Source organism: Cyprinodon variegatus, unplaced genomic scaffold (genome assembly GCF_000732505.1).
Source record: "Cyprinodon variegatus isolate N-32 unplaced genomic scaffold, C_variegatus-1.0 Scaffold126, whole genome shotgun sequence".
NCBI lineage: Eukaryota > Metazoa > Chordata > Actinopteri > Cyprinodontiformes > Cyprinodontidae > Cyprinodon > Cyprinodon variegatus.
Window position 1 is genome coordinate 439,627 of NW_015150579.1, and position 21,398 is coordinate 461,024.

The 21,398-nt window shown below is 38.5% G+C and overlaps 2 protein-coding genes across 2 annotated transcripts in view; both read left to right on the forward strand.

Annotated features, from left to right (window-relative positions):
- LOC107085467 (secernin-2-like) overlaps window positions 1-12,912 on the forward strand; it is a 15,258-nt gene extending 2,346 nt beyond the window's left edge. Inside the window, 7 exon segments of the mRNA XM_015375787.1 lie at window positions 1,355-1,536; window positions 1,906-2,105; window positions 4,843-5,058; window positions 5,182-5,347; window positions 5,564-5,744; window positions 11,289-11,445; window positions 12,497-12,912. Of these exon segments, the coding sequence (XP_015231273.1) occupies window positions 1,355-1,536; window positions 1,906-2,105; window positions 4,843-5,058; window positions 5,182-5,347; window positions 5,564-5,744; window positions 11,289-11,441 (1,098 nt within the window). The 3' untranslated portion in view covers window positions 11,442-11,445; window positions 12,497-12,912.
- A 1,957-nt stretch (window positions 12,913-14,869) lies between these two features.
- alyref (Aly/REF export factor) lies at window positions 14,870-18,529 on the forward strand. Its single transcript, XM_015375797.1, has 6 exons — window positions 14,870-15,199; window positions 17,459-17,605; window positions 17,681-17,828; window positions 17,914-17,962; window positions 18,045-18,207; window positions 18,283-18,529. Exons 1-6 carry the CDS (start codon window positions 14,999-15,001, stop codon window positions 18,301-18,303), a joined length of 729 nt encoding a protein of 242 aa, XP_015231283.1. The 5' UTR covers window positions 14,870-14,998; the 3' UTR covers window positions 18,304-18,529.
- Window positions 18,530-21,398: the final 2,869 nt, after the last annotated feature.

Genomic DNA, 21,398 nt, shown 5'->3' on the forward strand with positions numbered 1-21,398 from the left:
AGCTGTGAGATGGGAACGCATGGAGTTACATATTAACAGCAAAAAAACACCTGGTCTCCTTACATTCAGCCACTCTTTCATCATCTCCTCAATGAGGTGGTCTCAAAAGTCGCAGTTACAACACACATAGGGCGCACCGCACCATAGGGCGCACCGCACATTTTGAGGGGAAAAAAAGACGTTTAAGTGCGCCTTATAGTCGTGAAAATACGGTCAGTTTTTTTTTTTCCAGGAATACCTACCTGTCCCTAAAAGCATATCCACAGCATAATGCTGCCACAGACATTGGATTGATGCAGCAACTCTTTTTTTTTTTTTTTTTTTTTTTACATAGAGGCTTATAAATGTATTTATGGTCTCCTGTGACCAGATGAGCTTCTTCCACGTGATTGCAAAGGCTTTGCAGACGATTCTTTCTGCAGGATGCAAGCCTCGTCTTCAAAAGGAATAAAGAAGGGGGACAGCTTTTGAACAGCGACATGCTCTTCCAAGAGGTTATTGCAGGGCTTTTAGGGATGGAAGGGGTTCTTCTCCCAATGTAGACAGACTGTGATAGAGGAATAACAGTGGTGCTATTGTTTAATAACTTTTGGTCTGATGTCAGAGCTTTAAGGCATGCTGGGAGTTGTCATTTAAGAATATTTTGTATGCTCAGTTTGAGCTCATTTCTAGTGAAAAACCTCAAACTAAAGTGTCTAAACTGTGTATAAATGTATGACCAACTACAGGGTTCACATATGAAATAGGGTTTATGTTAGTACATATTGTGATGGGAAAAATATTTTCCCATCTATTCCTTTTTCCCTTCAATTTTAAAACCTTAAATGTGAGCTCATTTTGCCTTCTATAGTGCACTAAAGTGTTCACTTGTGTTGCACACTTGCTAGTCAAGGCTAGAGCTGAGACTTAGTTTACAGATGCCTGAGAGGCTATTTTTCCAGTGTGAAATGTTTTTGGGAAAGGACCCGGAGTCCTTTTGATTTAAGGTTCCATTTCTGTCATGCTTATCCCAAGCGGGGTCGCAATGAGTGCTGGTGCCTACAGGCGAGAGGCGGGGTAAACCCCCGACAGGTCGCCAGTCCATCGCAGGGCAACATAGAGACAAACAGGACAAACAACCATTCACACACACACTCACACCTAAGGAGAATTTAGAGAAGCCAATTAACCTAACAGATCTGAGTTGATATTTGATCCATTAAAGTTGTTACCTTCCACCCACTAAAGTTCCAAAACATTGTTTTTTTCTGCAAAGGGGGAGGAGTTGTCATCTTTGCACACTGGATACAGTACTATTTAGTGTTGTGGCATCTTTGAAATCTGGTGTAACATTCCATTAATATTTTTTCTGCAGTGCACATACATCCAGATCCCTCAGGTAGAGAAAACCTATGCCGTCGTCCTCAGTAAACCTGCCTGGCTGTGGGGTGCTGAAATGGGAGCTAATGACCAAGGAGTGTGCATTGGCAATGAGGCAGTATGGACACGAGAACCAGTGGTTCCTGGAGAAGCTTTGCTGGGGATGGATCTCGTCCGGTGAGCTGCAGAAGTATTTTCAAATTTTATTTTATTTACCTTAATTAAACACAGTTGTTTAATTGAGGGTGACTAATATGTCCCTTTTAACTGAATACATTTTAGATACTGTACACTGAGAGGAAGATATTACCTAATCCTCTTAGATCAACAGTGTTTGCAGACAATTATGACATGATCTTCATAATTTAAGCTACAGTGTGTTGGAGTCAAGGCCCCTTAAAACTTATATTTGTGTAGAAATTGAGTCATTTAGCTTTCAATGCAGCCATGTATGTCTTAAAACAATAAAGAACAACAACCCAAACTCATAGAATGTAAACATAGCCCCCAAACTGCGTTTCGATTATCAGCTTGCTTGATCTTCAGGCTTGGGCTGGAGCGTGGTGACAGTGCTTGGGCAGCACTGACTGTCATCACTGGGCTCTTGGAGCAGCATGGCCAGGGGGGGCAGTGCAAGGAGGACCCTGAACCCTTCAGCTACCACAACACCTTCCTCCTGGTGGATCGAAATGAGGCTTGGGTGCTAGAAACTGCTGGGAGGCTCTGGGTGGCACAGAAAATCTCAGGTCTGTAAATGTTATTAGAGAGCTACAAATCCTGTATGTTTATATAGTATGACGTTCAGATAAATTCTTACTAACATTCCTTTTGTTAGATTTTTAGAAGCGAATGTTGTTTATAGCACTTTTTGTGAACAAAAAAAGCCTTTATAGCCCCCCCTTTCTTAGAAAGAGGACATGTTATCATATGGCTATATGTATAATCTACATTCATATAGTGGTTTTTACATTTTTTTTCTCTATTGTGGTACAACATTTTTCTTTATGCCCATTAAATCCCTATCTGGTCATTCCAAATGACCTTTTTATATGTTGGGTGATGACGGTTCAATTCATTTCAATTTATTTATATAGCGACAATTCACAACACATGATGAAAAGGGGTTCCTATGTCATCTAGAAATCTAAGCTTATAGCAGCATAACTTTAGAGATAACTCGGGATAACCTGTGCTACTCTAACTATAAGCTTTATCTAAAAGGAAAGTTTTAAGCCTACCCTTAAAAGTAGACAGGGTGTCTGCCTCATAGACTAAAGCTGGTAGTTTGTTCCACAGGAGAGGAGCCTGATAACTAAAAGATCTCCCATTCTACTTTTAAAAATTCTTGGAACCACTAGTAAACCTGAGGATTGAGAGTGAGTGCTCTGTTAGGAACATAAAGATCAGTCATATCTCTGATATAAGATGGAGCTTGGCCATTTAAGGCTTTATATGGGAGAAGGAGGATTTTAAATTCTATTCTTGATTTAACAGGAAGCCAATGAAGAGAAGCTAATTTAAGAGAGATATGATCTCTCTTTCTAATTTTCATCAGAACTCTGGCTGCAGCATTTTGGATCAGCTGAAGGCTTTTAACTGAAGTTTGTGGACTTCCTGATAGTAAAGAATTACAATAGTCCAGCCTTGAAGTAACAAATGCATGGACTAGTTTCTCAGTATAACCCCTGGATAGGTTATTGCGTAGATGAAAGAAGGAAATTCTAGAAAACTCTTTTATATGGAATTTAAATGACAGGTCCCGAAAATAATAAGATTTTTTACTTTGTTACTACTTTGTTTACTAAGTTGAAGGCTTAGATAAAGACAATAGTTTTGCTAACTCTGAAAGTTGAACTGGATCAGAGCAGTCTAAACCCGTTTCAAATTCTTTGGCTACCCCAGATGCTGCATCACCTTCCAGAGCTAAAGCAATTATTATGGTCTTATTTTTTTTTAATAACATCACTCTAATTTATAAAGAATCCCATAAAATCATTACTGCTAAAAGCAGCTGGGATGGACAGTTCAACAGAGCTATGGCTCTGGGTGAGTTTGGCAATTGTATTAAAAAGATATTTAGAAGATATCTTATTCTCCTCTATTAATGAGGAGAGATATGTTGCTCTTGCTTTCAAATGGTCCTCTTATACAGCAGTGAACTATTTTTCCAGACTAGGTAGGATTCCCGTAGGCCTGTGGAGTGCAACTTTCTCTCCAGTTTGTGCGCAGCTCTGCATTAAACCAGGGAGCCAGCCTTCTATTTCTAAGTTTTTTATTTTTCAAAGGGGCTGCGTTGTCTAATGCAGTACGCAGAGAACTAGCAACCCCATCAACAAAATCATCAACCTGTGAAGGGGAATAAACTAAACTTTTGTCCTCTGCAGCAATGCTCGGCAACACATAGGACAGAAAAACTGAAACAGATTCTTTAAAATTTATAACTGCTCTATCTGATAATGAGCTGCTAAAGGGAAACCTTCTTTTGGGGTAGGAGAACTCTGTTAAAGAAATCCTGAAGGCTATTAAAAAGTGGTCGAAAAGATACTGTTTAATGGAAATACTATTATTTCTTCACATTCTATGCCATATGTCAGCACAAGGTCCAAAGTATGAAGATGATAATGTGTGGATTCACATTTTGAACAAAGCCAATAGCCTCTAAGATAGAATTAAAGGCTGCACTTAAGCTATCACCTGCAATGTCAGCATGGATGTTAAAATCCCCCACTATGATTATCCTGTCAATATTTAACACCAAATCAGAGAGAAACTCTGAAAATTCATCTATAAATTTAGAGTAAGGACCTGGGGGACAATACAACGTTACAAAAAAGAGGTTTCCTTGCTTTACAAACATTTGCTTTTAACTAGGACAAAGTTTTTCTTAGTGTCTGAGCCAAATGAATTGAAGGGTGCTTTGCAGCAGGTGGACTGCAAATCAGTGTTTTAATGTCACTCCCAGCCACCAAATGTAAAGCATTAGTTTGCAGTGTTTCTTTTTTTTGTGTGTGTGTTGGGGGGGAAAATGTTCTGGGAAAACTAACTGCAGAAAGACTTTCAGGTTTTGACAGATTGAATAAGTTTGATAAGTAAAAACTTAGTGTCTTTAGACCTTTGCAAGTAAAATCCATTCTGATCAGTGAGCTTGCATGGCCAATGCATATATTGTAGCATGTTGTGATGAATGTAGCAGAAAGAGAAATGTGCTGACCCATGCTTGTTCATGTCAGTGTAATAATGCTAGTCAGAACTGGAGCAGGAATTATGCTCACCATGATGCTGTCAGAACTTAAATGTTTTGAATTACAATCTTTGTCACTGTAGTTGGTTACAGTCAGACTTTGCTCTCTACAGTATCTTTTTAATTCCCTCTATGGTGTTCAGATTTATTTAATGAGTAAATACGTTTAAAGGAAGAAAATTCTCAGACTTGTTGAAACCTGTTAATGAAATGGAACATGTCTATTTTGTTTTTGTTTTCAGAGGGTGTGAAGAACATATCCAATCAACTTACAATCCACACTGAGATCTCAGCAGAACACCCTGAACTGCGGAGTGTGGCCAAGGCTCAGGGGTGGTGGGATGGCCAGGGAGAGTTTAATTTTTCTCAGGTGTTTAGTCCAGAAAACCCTCCTGCAAGGATGGATCTGGCCAAAAAGCGCTACAAGGGAGGCACAGAACTGCTCCAGCAGTATGATGGTAGGTTTTCCCTCAGTACTATTAGACATTTTGGATGATTTCTATTCATTCAGATTGTTTGGGCAATAAAACCATATAGGACCAATAAAACCCTAAAGATACAGATGTCTTGGTGTTTCACAGGCACAGTGACAGCAGAAGTAATGATGTCTATTCTGAGGGATAAACCCAGTGGCATCTGTATGGACTCTGGAGGATTTTGCACCACAGGCAGCATGGTTTCTGTGCTGCCCAGAGACACTAGCCTTCCCTGCATCCACTTCTTCACTGCCACCCCAGACCCATCCAGGTTTGTTGACTTTTAAAGAAAAAAAGTAATTAGTGATATGAGATCTCTAGGTTTTAGAACTTCTGTTCTGATTGTAAAATGTCAATAGCAAATCATATGGAGATTGAATGATGTTAAAATGGCTATATTAGCTTTTCGCCTTATGTGTTCTCTCCTCTATTAGTCTCTATATTTCTTTTCCCTGTTTCCCCTCCACGATACCACACACCTCCTTAGGTCTATATTCAAGCCTTTTATCTTCTCGGACTGTCCCATCCCGGTCCCGAGAGTGGTCTCTCCACAGTTCGGACCAAATGATCCCGTCAGGAAGCAGCCACGCTTTCAGAGCCGGGTGGACCGCCGACATGATCTCTACAAGGCCCATCAGGTGGCACTCAACACTATGGAGACCAAACCGGTGAGCAATGACTGATGAATGTCAGCATTTAACCTATTTGACAGCGAATCAAAGCTACGTGCACATTATTCCAAAAAAGTAAAAAAACAAACCACTGGACTGACGGTGTTGCAGATCAGATCTTTGTAATGAGCCACTCCAAAATGCTAAAGCTATTTTTTCTCTCCCCAAAAATAGCAGAAAAAAACTGTTTTGAATTTTAACTATATTTGAATCTTTGTGTGTCGAATTGGGTGCTGTAGGGCAAGACAAGAAAAACCAGAGTTTAGTAATAACTAATAAATAACATTTAAAATATCTAATTTGCTATATGATCTGTTGTGTGTCTGGGTCAATACACACATTTGTAGCTCACTTTTGTTACCCATTGAATTGCTGTTTGTTTTCCATATTTGCTAACCTTGTCTAACCACAGCACAATAGTTTATTTTCATGATGAATTGTAGCATTAAATATTTATAGAAATGCTCAAATCTCACACAAAATTAAACTGAATTTTGCTATGCTTTAAGGAGATTTTATATAAAGCCATATTTCCAGTTTCCTTTGGCCAGTTTACTCTGAGGAAATACGACAGAATACAACCCCTAAACAAAACAAAGTTCCTTTAGGTGACATTTTGCTGATGAAGAACAATTACTGGAGTCACACAACAACCATTTCCCAAAAGCAGATTACCAGTAGATTAGTTTGGTTTACATTAAAGTGCCTGCATCATGCAAAATCAAGTTTTTATGAGTTCTTGACATTTTGAATTGAAAAAGCTTCTTGGATGGGAAGTTTAACGTCTTCAAACTTGGAAACCAAGTCAAATTGGTTGTTCTTATTTTTTTTGGAATGACTATGAGCTGGATGACTGAGAACCTTCACCAACAAGTTTTTATGATCTTCTAACAATTTTAAAATGTTCTTCCTTCATCACAAATGTGCACAAACTGGTATTCTGCTTAATTTGTGAATATCAGAGTAAATCTGCCCTCAGTGCAGCTGCCCTTCCAGTCCAAAAAGCAAAACAAAAAGTGGAACTTGGAACAGCAATCACTGTCCCATGTCTGACAGTGTAAAGGAAGCACCTGCCTTGACTGTGTTGCTCCAACCCACTAAACAAGATGCCTGGTTTCTCCAATTAGCAAGTGACAAAGTGAGGCAAAGCGCCATCAGTGCCACTCATTGAAATAAAGTGGTTCTTTCAGCATTATACCTTCAAGTGACAGCAGCTAGTTTTTTCTACAGATAATGTCTGAAAATGTGTCTCTAGCTCTGATAGGTCTTAAACTGATTGGAATACTAGATAAACTTTAATCATAATGAGAAGTTTTTATCATAATCTCCAATATGCTAAGCGGACAAGTGTGAACCATAACACTGAATCCAGTAGAGTTTAGATGCTTTTTTTCTCCTCTTGACAACTTTGCTGAATATACCTCGTGATCTTCCTTCATCTACAATAAGCCTGCTCCAGCAAAGCACTGCTTACAGTTTACTTTACTGTTGGGGAAACTTGGCTGGTGGTTAGAGCAGTGCGCTGTGCTCTGAGAAGGTTGCAAATACCCATTTCGATCCCCACAGCCTCCACTCTGGGTTCCTAAGAAAATCACTTAACGCCACACTGCTCCCCGGGCGCTGCACAATGGCAGCCCACTGCTCCCCAAGGGGATGGGTTAAATACAGAGGTCAATTTCTCCAATATGAGATCAATAAAGTTCAGTTATTATTATTTATAACTACCTTGTAAACTGTGGAATCGTGTTTTACCATGGCCCATTTCTGAGATAAAATCCTATACCACTCACTATGCTGTAATGTGTAAAAGGGTGACAGAAAGCAGATGCATCCGTACTCTAGACAAGGATGAAAGGAAGGTCATGAGAGATAATAATTAGTTCACACAGCCTCCTTCATGCTGTGGCTGAAATTTATGTCCTTGATGAATTGAAGTGTTTTTTTCTTGGGAATAACCAAATGTTCAAGTGTGAGAGAGATCTGTAAGCAAAGGGTGGGTTTGTTCCCCTGGGGGGAATGTGTTTGAGTAAGGTATAAAAGTATGTACTGAAATGCCTCAGTCAGAGAGAGCTCTATCTCTCTCCCTCCAAAGGACTTTAAATAAATTTGAAGATTATTCTTGCAAGAAAATGCTTCTGTCTAAGCTTCCTAACTTCATAAAACATATGGTGGCTGCTTCTTCTGTCAACTTTGTTGACAATATGTTAAGATAATTAGCCTTGGCTAAAGATTTTTATACCGAATTAAAATGATTGGGCAACAATAAAAATCAATAGATGGGACAAAATGATTAAACCACCTCCTTCTAAAGGTGTATTACCTGAGAAATACAGTAAATAGGAGCACGGTTACCAACTGAGCATTTAACCACTACAAAACAAGTTGAGGCTCTTGCTTAAGGTTTTTTAGCTAATACCCTGTCTGAGATTCAGTATGTAATTTAGAAGGTAAACAGGTCACAGACAGTCCAGTGTCCTGTTTGGACTGAGATTAGGCACTATAACAAGGGTCTAGGAGAACTCATGGGGTGGTTATTTTACTCAGAAAGATCTCAGGTCTTTATTTTAAACTGATGATTTTCTAAAAATATGATTGGTAGTGTTTGTACTACTTTGCTAGTATGGTTAAATGGTAGAATGTGGAACATTAAGATAAAAAATTATTTATTAAAAAATAACAAATCACCATGGTTTATACACTGCCTTATGTCATATTTATTCTATTTTATGGGGTGGCGGTGGTCATCTATTTAGTCACCTAAAAAGACTAAAAAAGTCTCCTATTTAGAGCAACGAAGCCCATGTTTGCTCAACAAAGTGTCCCATGATCTGTCTCTATAAACACACTTTTCTGAAAGCCTCCAGAGGCTGCTGCAACACGAGTAGACAAGGGGTTTTGAACAATGAAGCAATGAAGACCAAGGAACTTTTCAAACAAGCCAGGGACAATGTGGGGAAGTACAAGTCAGAGTTGGGTTATATATAAAAATAAACAAATTGTGGATGTTCCCCTGTAGCACCATCATAGTCATCATCTTCAAATGGAAAGCACATATTACCATAACAAACTGGCCAAGAGAGAGGAGTCCACCAGAACTCACTGACCAGCAAAGAGGGCATTAATCAGAGAGGCAGCACAGGGAACGAAGGTAACACCAAAAGAGCTGCAGAATCCCACAGCAGGGACTGGAAAATGTATCCATTGGACCATATAATAAGCCATGATCTCCACAGGGCTTGGCCTTAATGAAATTTGTCCAAAAAAATAAAAAATTAATGGTTCCCCACATTTTAGCTGCAGGGACAGCAAAACTGGTACGATGGTATCTGAGAAAGATAGAAGATAGATGATGCTAAATACATGGATATATCTGAATTAAGCAAAACCTTGTTCAGTCTACCTGTGTTTTAAGTCTGGAACTGAGATTTACCTTCCAACAGAATGGCGACCCAAAGCAAACAGTTAAAGCAACACATGGTTTAGGGGAAATACTGAAATGTGTTGAAATGTTCTAGTCAAAGTCCAGATTTCCATATAATGTAGAATCTGTGGTTAGACTTGAAGATCACGGTTTACAGGCAGAAACTGCCCATCATGAAAGAAGCTGGAGCAGTTTTCCAGAATGGGCAAAAATTGTTGTGGAAATATATGGCAAGCTCATAAAAAATATCCAAAGGGAACTGCAACTGCAATTTCCATAAATAATGCCAATACAAATACTGACTCTCAGCTTGTGAACAGCTCTGCTCGCTCTAGTTTTCTATTCAGTCCTACTTGTTTGCTTCCCAATAAACAAAAAAAAATCCATCTTAAAAATTCTAAGCGTGTGCTATAAATTCATAGGTGGTGTGAACTATCAAACATTCAATGTTCACTCCAGCTTGTGAGGCAACAAAAGATGAAAAATACCAACCAATACTTTTGCTAAGCACCCTATTATCATGTAATTCAACACTGATGAAATGTGGGCCTGGCAAGTGTGTTTTTTCCTAATACAGCATTGAAAAAAGCATTTTTTCCCCCTCATCATCTTTTAAACTTTTTCCCTCAAACCTATTTCAGATCTTTTAATTTGTATTTAAACAATCAATAACTTAAATGAATACAAAATTTCTCACAATGATCTCATTTAATACGGGTAGAAGCTTGTCAAACCAACCGGTCCCTATGCCGAAAAGATGACTGCCTGATAACCGGTTGTGCCTCTCATGGCAAAACAGCTGCTATTAAGCATTTATGAAAATTGACATTAAGTCTTTTTACATCACTGTAGAAATTTCTTTTCGTACAACTCTCATGACATTTCCATTTCTTAAAGTGCAGCAGTGGTCAAAATGAAAAAACACAATAGCCTAGATGGTAAAAGGCTCGCGGTGGTGAAGTTATTGCTCCTGGTTCTTTTCCAACTCCCCAATGAGTTGTTGATGTACTTCTGAAATAAATTTGGATGGCCAGACCCCCTGGGATACTTTACCACTGTTCCACTTCTGGATAATGGCTCTCTCTGGGATTTCCAGGAGTCTCGAAGCCTTAGCAACAGCTTTCTTTTTTTTTTTTTTTACCATTTCCAGACTGATAGATGATCATTTATCTGTTCTTGGATCTCTTTGACTATGATTCATTGCTTTTTGAGTTATTTGGCATTCTTCATATTTTCTGCAGGCTCTATTTTAGAAGTGTCACGATTGTGCAGGTTTACCATTTAATAGGCTTGGGCGTGGCTGGTGAATCTGAATCATGATTTATCAAGGTAACTATGGGTCAGGTTGGTTAAGGTAGCACATTAAGCAACAAACCCCCTAAGCATTTCTTCGCAGCAGGTAATAATAACTGGGGAAAAGAAAGGTTTTACCACATTAAGCGGGTGTTTGGCAAAGGAAACCAGGTAAAAAATATTCCTGGGAAGGTAATAATTAGGGTAAAGCAGGTGTGGTAATTAGAAACAAGAACCAGGTGTGTGAGAGGAGATAGCAAAACAGGCATAAGTTAAAAAGGAAATGAGACTTTTAGGTAAACAGCAACTACAAACCCAAACATTTAAGCAACAGATGTTCTTTCACAGTCACTCATGGTATAAACGGTTTATTTTGTTTTTTCGCCTGGTGTGAAGATTGTTAGAACATCATCTTGTCTGGAACTGTTTTTTTTTTTTTTTTTTTTTTTTTTTTTTTTACTGTAAATTACTTTTATAGATTCAGGAAGTTCATCTTAGCTGCTTTGTGTTAAAGAAATCCTTACACAAAAGAAGTAAAACAAGAAACGTGGGGAAAGATTTTTGCAAAACAATAATTGAAAATGTTTGGATGTTAATTTTTGCATATTTTCTAAAGATCCCCCAACAAATGCATCAGATTTGGACAATAAAAGTACAAATCTCTCTGAATTCACTTCATCTTAACATTCAGCAGCGTTGCTGTTTTTTCATAGGGGAGTCAGAAATTGCTGCTGCTTCTGAGAGCTTAAACAAATGATTTGTGAGTACCATCTGACCCAGGTGGTGTTGATACTCAGACGTCTGTGTGTGTTGTGTGTCTGCCGCAGAATGAAGGTTTAGCCATCTACGATATCCTGAGGGATCTGGAGTCGCAGTGTCTGAGTGAAATCTCAGCAATGCTCGGCGGAGAGATACCTGGAGACGAACTGGGGGACCTGTTCTTTGATTGTGTGGACACCGAGATTAAGTTCTACCAGTGAGAAGGTGGGAGGCATTAGGGGCTTTGTTTACTGTTGAATCTGGTGTATGAATGACTATAGGAAATTAGGTTTGGTTTTGACAAAGGAAAACATTTAAGATAACAGTTATGCTGCACACATTGAAGACCATATTAGTGACAAGGTATCTCCTTTCTATAGGTTGGCTAATTAGTAGCAATTATTTCCTTAAGGTGAGGTGAGGTAATCTGGTCCTATCTTTTTTTTTTTTGAAGCCCTGCCGAGGTTTTATGCTTGACCTATACTAGGCTCAAACATAGATTCGATGTTGATTTCCTTAACTTTTTTCTTTGTGGGTTTTTTCATCGCCTGTGTAAAATATGGACAGAGTTTTATGGATTAAGCTTCTTCATAAGCTTTTGATACAAGCTATTTAAAAAAGCCTAAAAGCCTACATTCTTAACTTCTATTGTTTAGTTTTTGGTATATTGCTTTTGAAACGGATCTGCTCAATCATTTAACACATTAACCACAGTGAAGCCAGATCGGTTACCTCTGCCAGTGATTTCACTGAGGAGTTGGGGAATTTGGGGGTTAAGTTGATGTAACTGGCTACCCCTGGAAAAGATTACCCCCTCACCTACCCCTTATTTTATTTTTGTTTAAGTAAAAAATTTATAGTATTAGTATGCTTTATCCAGGGTTCAGACAGTAAAGGTACACAAGAGGAAAGTAGGAGGACGTGCACGTCTCTCACAGCAAACACCCTCACCACCCATTAGTGATTCCTATCTGACACTCCCCCCCCCTTTCAAAACCCTCTGAACTATGACTTTCAATTAAATATGTGTCGAATATGAAAATAAGAATTAATCCAGTTACACAAATTCAAATACTAAATCTGATCAGTATTTTTAAATAACATTATAAAAGATCCAAATGTAGGGGGTTGTATAAAATCAATCCACTCAGTTTCCATAGAAATGAAGATTGTTAGTATGGCCACTACTGTCCAATTTTCTGCAAGACCATATGTTGGTATATATTTGCTGATCTGGAGGGTTCCAACGTGTTCACGTTTTTGTCCTGTGTAACAGCGCCCTCAGATGGAAACCCTCAGCACTCAAAGCGTGGCGGGAGGAGGCCCTGGGAATTGTGACAAAAATGTTTTTTTTAAAAGTCCTGTGTTACTTCTTCTGGTCGGCCACAGCCTCACCTTATGCAACCTGCATTTCTGACCCCATTCCATCACTAACACAGACTAAGCTGCAAATGCAATCGGAGCATATTTATCATCTGTATCACCCAGGGAGCAATGACTGCACCTCGTTAGTGAGTATACTGATGTAGACTACACGGGCGCCTATGTAGAGATGTGTGATTGTTGCACAAATACTCTGAGTACAACATTTCTTAAACAGTTTGTTTGCTGCACATTAACAAGAACTCATCTGGTTTGAAGGCTGCCCTTAGGGAGACATCTAATAAAGGATGTGTATAGCCTGTCCAAATTTGTTTCTGTTTTTCTTTGCTTCAACACCCAAACTGATGATGGATCTATCATAATTGTACAAATACAAACCAACGCATTGTACTGAGTGCTAAGTGTATGGTATATATTACATTTCACCATAATAATACAGTAAATTGCACTAAATATACAAGTACACTAGTTTTTTTTTTTTTTTTTTTAGTAAAGATTAGGAAATAAGCCTAGTAACATCTTGTATTTATGGTACACTATGATATTAACCAGAAGTTATGGATTTTTTTGAGATTTCGGGGAAAAAGTGTTTAGAGCAGAAGGTCTAGTTTATAAGAAAAACATACATTGGATTCAACATTTCACTGAGCTCTATTCAATCTATCAACTGAGAATGAAGTTAGCACGCCACGTCTTCAAACTCACTGGGACATGAAGAGCCGAAGAACCCTTCAGAGATCCACATTGCAGGTATGTGCATTTGTTCACTGGAAAGCTATTGCGTACTCCACAAATCTGACATTTGTGGAAATGAAGCAAATAAATCCGAAATATGTCCTCCATGATTTTCCTCAAGCCAAGTAGGGAATTCTGCAACCATAGGAAGGAGGGTGCTGTGGGCGCATAATGTCTGTGTAAGCAAACGTACTGCAGCCATGTGACAGATTAAAGTTGCAGCATTATACTGTGAGGATACATTTTTCTTCACCAAAGAGAGGCTAGATAGGTAGAGTTGATGGGAAGATGACTCAAGAAGTTTTCTCTGCAAAATAATGAAATATGTATAGACCCCAATCTCAATTCAATTTTAAAAAAGCCTTATTTACTTTTGAAACCTAATATCAAAACTTACAAATAATTGGCACATGATCAACAAGATCAATGGTTTTGTAATCATCACTTAAATAGGTTCTTGTATATATTTTTCCCCCCAAAATGTAAAAACGAAACTCTTTAATCTGTAAACCAATAAAGATATTTAGTACATTTTTACAAGCAAAATAAGCAAAGTTTACGTTCATTTTAATAACACTTCAATTAAATTCTACCAAAAATGAACATATGCTACAGTACCTAAATTAGTTATTCAGAATTAGTAAAATAATTCTGTATGTAAGTTAGATGTTTCTTTAAGAAAAAATGTTTCCAAGCATAATTTTATTTCTCAGAAAAACCGGCCACTCAAAATATGGCGGAGACATTCACATATTTCTTTTATTGCGGCGTCTAGTCTGCTGTGTCACCCATTACTTATTAAGAGTAAAGAGATGGAAAAATGACAATAGAGATGGAATGAAGATAAAGGAGAATTATATAAGGTACAAAAATCAGTATTAAATAGAATCATTAATGAGAGAAATAGAAGAGAATCATCAGATTAAGAGTGGGTCATATCTATTTAAATGACTATATTTAATAGGGAGGAAAAATAATGATAAATGTGAAGGATGTGGAGAAAAAGAAAAAATAGAACATTTACTGGTGAACTATAAAACTTATGAACATGAAATGGAGAAATTGAGAAGGATGGTTGGAAGGACAGGCAACAAATGGAGTCTTAAAGGAATATTGGCAAATTAAGAAGATATAAAGGATATTCACAGATTAAGGAAAGAATTATTTATTTAACTACAGAATACAAAATTAAAAAATAGAATTTGCTATGAAGTAATGTTGCTACACACTCATGTACAGTAGGTGGCGGTATGCAACTTAAAGTTGCTTACGATCCGCAATAATAGAAAAGAAGAAGAATAATTAGGAGGATTTAGTATTGTAAGGTAATGCTATGGATATAGATAAAGATAAATAAATACAAGTATCTTAATGAATAAGGCCATTCTGATCCACACTCCTCACCAGTTGGTGGCGATGATGCTCACCGAAAAGCTGTTTGCCAACCGCCATTAAACGAAGCAAAGACAAGAAGAAGAAGACGCTGTCACCCCCAGTCCATTAGGTGTCAGTAGAGCCATGGAAAATTGCACCTCGACACCGTAGAAGAACCAAGACTACGGCCCATCTCAACATCGCGCCAACCTACACCTACAGCTAAACCACACTCAGAGTTTAGCGTCCATTTTCCTCCTTAGCTTTAGGAAGTTTAACCGGCGCCATGGCCGATAAGATGAGCATGTCTCTGGACGACATTATCAAGTTGAACAAGATAGATGGCCGCGAAGGAGAAGGAGGGCGCTTCAGGCGGGGAGGAAGTTCAGGTCGAGCCGGTGGATCGTCGAGGCCGCCGATGGCAACGAGGGGCAGACCGAACAACTTCCAGCGTGATAGGAACAACAGAGCCGCTCCATACACCAGAGTAAGAAGGAGACACGTTCAGAAAAAGTCCACCTTAAATGGCTCTCAATTCCATTGTTTAAAGTCCAGTAACGGGAATTCACGTTTTATTTTTTATTAACCAAGTTAATTGGATTTCTATATTGGACTTCTTTTTTTTAATCCCAGATAGTAACTTAATGATAAGTAACAGGTGGATCCTTAATATCTGTGATTAATGTTGCAGACGATGCAATCAGGACTGGTTGATTTTAAATGGCTGCTGACTTCAAATGTTTTCAGTTATTTTTCCATTCAACGTCGTTTGAAAGCATTGCTGTTGCGCTTTTTGCATGGTGGTTATATGAAGCAGCAGCTAACATGCTATATAGGTCAACTGATGCTGGCCTTGCTATGGCTGATCATAAGCCACCCCTCTGGCAACAATTTCTCAGTAAGAAGGCTCATTGGCAAGAAAATTCACTTTGTTTGGGAATAGTTCTACAAAAAAATCAATTATAATGTGATGAATAATAGTGTTGGTATCAGTCCCACATGTAGAAATGGGTAAACATGACCAAACCCATGTCTCTTTTCATGTTTAACTTTATGTATATACTGTGGGTTAGGAGGCATGAGGGTTAGACCATGTCCTGTTTGTTTGGGTCTGTAATGGTGAGCCTGTTTATGTGCACTCTAATTGATTTTATTCCCATTTCTGGGATTATCTGGTTTCTGAAGTGATCATTTAAACGACTAAATCTGATTAGGGAAATTGCATTACAACAGCTGGATTATTCCCCAGTGCTACAACTACCTCATCTGATTTATTTAGTTTAACATCGGATCTCTATATGTTGTAAAAGGAAGTCTTTTTTTATAGAAGTGAGAGCTTTAACAAAAAATGCACTGCCTTTTGGATTATGCTCCATGGGATGATGCTATTCAGTATTACCCATGTCGTTGTCTTAGTTAGGGAAAAGCTGTTTGCCTACCTAACTATTGGCCCTAAGTAGAGGCCTTTGTGTGGGATTTTTATTTTCTATAAACTTGGCTCTCTGCTGTCGGGGCTGTAGTGTGTTCATCTGTCTCAGTGAACCACTGACAGTCTTAACCGCAGATGGATTACATCTTTACAGTGCTTCTCTCGTGTGTATGTGAAAAATAAGATGAGTTAGTGTGTTTTAAAAACACCGTTTCCGCTGCCAATAAGCTCATAAGTTATTTATATAGGCTTAATTTCATTGTAATTCTAACATTTTCAGTGTAAACAGTGTCTGCTGTACTAGGGCTGAAACAATCAGCTTAATTATGATTAATGGAGTATTTAAATAATTGTTAACTAATTTAGCAGTTAATTAATCATTAACTTCAGTATATAGACTCTATATTTAAATCATTCCCTAAAAGATCAACCTACTCAAAGCTGTAATTATACCAAAATTGTTTAGTAAAAATATTTTGCATTCAAGGTGAAAAAACGTGTCCATTATTATGCTGTAACCTAAAATCCTCAAATATTTGGCTTCACTTGGTCTCTAAATTCAGTTTAAAACCTACTTTAAAGAACCTCCGGTTATCTGATTAATAATCCATTTATTGAAAACAAAATCAGCAAATTAATTAATTGGCAAAATAGTTGTTGTGTTATTTTATCATGTAAATGAAAAAAGAAAAAGCAATATCGGCACCAAGATTTGTCAGCACACTGGTCTCTACTTCCAAGGGGTTTGATTAGAATAACATGAGAAAGTTAAGAAAAGAGGAGCTCTCCTAGGCGGCATATTACTTTCCAACTTGTGGAAGTGGACCCGCTCTGGCCATATGAAACAAAAATGTGTCCTTTTGGCCTTTATGCCAATTATGTTTAGAAGTGCTATGAAATGTCTGGTGTGTAAAACATGTTTTACCAATATTTATTGTAGGGGCAAATTCTTGCGCCGTTGCCTGCTAAACTCTATCAAAGTGTATTACAGTGTAATACACTTCTGAGAACATTGTTTAATAATAATTACATATTTTATTTTAACATTGCATCATTTTAAATCAGTATTGGTTTACTTACACATTTGCAAATTGTTCTGATTAACACAATGAGTGTGAGTTAGCACACAATATTAACTGTGTGCTTAAAGATTTTTTCGCAGCTGATTTCTTACTAATGACCATGTGAAATAGGCAACTGCATCGTCAGTTAACAAATAAACATTGGTTGTTCCCAGCTTCAGCAAAATGGGTATTAAAGTATGTTGTCATGACTTCAGTTTCTGTTACAACATTCATTTATTTGTGCTCTTTACAGCCCAGAGAGCTGCCAGACAAATGGCAACACGACATGTTTGAGGAAACTGAAGGCGGACGAAGCGAGAGACCAGAAAGAAGAGTAGACGACGGCAGCAAGCTTCTGATTTCTAATCTGGATTTCGGTGTCTCTGATTTAGATATTAAGGTGACTCTAAAAATATGCTTTTCAATCTGGTTGCCTCAAACCATGCATATCTTACCTTTTGGCTTTGCTGTTTAGGAGCTGTTTGAAGAATTTGGCCCCATAAAGACTGCATCCGTACACTATGACCGGTCCGGCCGCAGTAAAGGAATGGCAGATGTCCATTTTGTGAATAAAGCTGATGCCGTCAAAGCCATGAAGCATTATAACGGTGTTCCTCTCGATGGTGAGCCTTTGTTGATTTTACAACAATTATCTATTTGTCGTATTTCTCTATATAAGCTCCGTTGACGATGCTTTTTTCTTTTCAGGTCTCCCTATGAAAATCCAACAAGCATCGTCAGAAGTTAGACCTCAGAGGTATGGGCAAACCAGACACGATTGCAGGTGGTCGTCGGGCCACCGTCGTCGGTTGTCAGTGATTTTGGGAATATATTTGCAGTTCAAGCAGAGGTTTTGACCGAAGCAGGCTCGGTCAGCCACGATTTGAAAGGAGACCAGGTGGGAGCAGTGGAGGTTTCCGAGGTCGAGGAAGGGGAGGAGATAGAAGACCCCAGCTGTCTGCAGAGGAGCTGGACGCTCAGCTGGACGCTTACAAATCAGAGGTATATGACTAAATAACATTGTTTTCTCTACTATATAGTGGATTCTAATTGATAATTCTTTTTTTCTCTGTTTAGTGTCGGATGGACACCAGTTAAAAACGCTCAGGGTTCTACTTTCTACGGTTTCCTTTTTTTCTTTTAGTTTTTTTTTGACCAATGTATCATCCATCTTTTTGATGGCAGATTATTTTATGGACAACGGTGTAAACATTCTATTGTACATATTTTTTATTGCCATTTCTCAGCCAATTTTGTTTGGAGAGTTATATTCTGTTTATTTTCATAAATAATTCCCCGTAACATTCAATTCCATTTGTTTAGTTTTTTTTTGTTTTGTTTTTTTTATATTGTAAACATGATTCTGTGACCAACTGTTTACTGTAACAATAAATGTTGATATAAAACAGTTTTATCCGTTTTTACTGTCATGCCTTCAGGAAGCGTTTTTTGTTAGTCTAGAATCTATTAAATTAAGCTGTACTTCTTATGAAAGCGGGTGGTTAGCTTCTCAGCTAAGATGTTAGGCTGCATAGTGTTTAATGGAGAAGAAGTCAACAAAAATGAGCCTGAGGTTATGCTGGGAGTTTAAAAGTGCTTTTAAACTTTTTGCATTAGCAACTAGGGGTTGATAATGCAAAAAGCCGACAATCCGATGCATCGACGCATCTGCAAGAGTATTGATTCATGTTTTATTTTTTCCCTCCTGTCTCTTTTTATCCTTTTGCTCCTCGAACAACTTTGCTTCTACTGTTATTTGCTGTTGTTTCTCAAATAAAAAGCTTAACGATATTACATCTTTTATAGATTTATATCAAATTTGAAACATTGTCTAACATTTTAAGGTAAAAAAAAATAATTAAACAATTATTTGAATCGAAGTGTATTCTTGAGTATTGAAAATAATCGAATCGTTGGGTCAGAAAATTGATACTGAATCGAATCGCCATTATGGGTGTGATTTACACCCCTATTATCATCTTTTTAGGCCCATATGCAAATAGTTTTTTTTATACTCTTCTCCAGAGCCTTTAGCCCATGATATTTGTGTGGCTGGTCAAAGGTCATTCTGCACACTCACTGCACCCCTTTTTGGGACTAGATTCAAGATGGATACCTAACATAACTGGGGAACAGTAAAGGTATCAACGGCTCAAAACAGTGGCATCAAAAGCTGAAACAGTCCCCCCACCTGCTCAGAACAATGATGTAGGCCACAGATGATGTCTGGACCTGGAGCAGGGTTTGTTTTAAGCTATCATAATTCAGAAATAGAAGATTTTACATTTTTATAACAAATTCCAAACTTACCCTTCCCCAAACATTACATGTGTGTTTAATCAAATTAAAAATTATTTAATCAGAATCAGCAATACTTTAATGATGCCAGGGGGAAATTATCTTTGTTGCAGGCTCCAGGTATACAAACATTGCTCACATTCATCATCTAAAGAAATAAAATGCAACACAAAGTGGCTGGGGAGAGGGAAGTCTGGGCCTCCCTTCTTAGGCTGCTGCCCCCGCGACCTGGATAAGCGGAGGAAGATGGATGGAAGAAATACAACATAGCTTTCCACACTAAACATAATAAAACTATATAAATAGCAATGTGCAAAAGAGAATAATCTGAGTCCGAATTACAGAGGGGGTTGTAGAGATTGACAGGCAGGAATGCATTCCTGTGGTGCATCTTATTAAGAGGAGTCTTCTGCTGAAGGAACTCTGCTGGGCCAGTGTTTTGTGGAGAGGGTGTGAGACATTGTCCAAGATGTACTGAAACCTGGAAAGCATCTTCCTCTCTGTCTCGGTCGTCAGCTCCTCCCCCACTACATCACCACCCCTGCTGATCAGTTTGTTAATTCTGTTGTCCTCGACCCTCAGCCCACTGCCCCAGCATATGACAGCAAAGAAGATCGGGCTGGCCACAACAGACTCATTAAAAACATCCTCAGCAACGTCCGACAGATGTTAAAAGACCTCAGCCTTATCAGGAAGAATAGTTGGCTTTGGCCCTTTTTGTAGACCACCTCAGTGTTTCTAGACCAGTCCAACTTATTGCTAGAGTACACTACCAGGTACTTATAAACCTCCTCAGTGTCTGCAGGGACCCCTGGATGGAAACAGGGATATTGGGGACAGGGATACTATTAGCTCCTTAGTCTTTGTCACATTCAGCAGCAGATGGTTCAGTTCACTCCGAGTGACAAAGTCGCCCACCAGAGTCCTATATTTACTCTCATCACCCTTTTCAATGCAGCCAACCATAGCTGAGTCATCAGAAAACATCTGAAGGTGGCAGGCAATAGCTGAAGTCTGGTGTGAAAAGGAAGGGGGACGAGGACAGTCCCCTGAGGGGCTCCAGTGTTGCTGACCACCCTGTCAGACAAACACTTCTGTAGGTGTACATACAGTGATCTACCTGTCAGGTAATCAGCAATCCTTGACATGATGGGGCCTCCACTTGCATCGCAGTCATCTTCTCCCCCAGTAGAGCCGGACAGACGGTGGTGAAATTGGACCAAAGGCGTAACGACACAACAATAGGCCCGTGAGCAACATCATCTGGGTGGGCCCCATATGAAGTACAACACGTGATAAAGGTTCAGGATAAGGTGACAGTTCCATGATTCGGCCAAGAAGATAGGATTATGCAATTCTCACTAGTATATGATCAGACATCACACACGGAAAAATTGTGACTGCGCACCTTGAATGGAACCATTGGTCACTCACAGCACACCAATACATGTTACAGACATCCCGAGTGCTTATCGTACCTCTTTTTGGTATTGATAGTCGCTAACACATAGTACGTAAAGGTTATTGTTTTAATCTATGCGCTGGATTACCCATAATTCCAAGTTGTAGTGTAAAAAATAAATTACTCAAATAAATCGTTCTTTTAAGATCTTTATTGCAGTTTAAAACACATTGTATGAGTGTATTTATTACCAACCGTCTAATGAACTAACAGTTATTAACATAGTAATTAAAAGTACGGTGCCAATGTCTGCTTTGGTATTGGTGTCGTGTTTAAACGGCTCAATTCAATTCAGTTTATTTATATAGCGCCAAATTCACAACACGTCATCTCAAGGCACTTTACTGTTCAACCAGATCATACAGTGAAATTGATACAAAGTTTTCTATCTAAGGAAACCAGCTGATTGCATTGACTCAAATACAATCCCTCA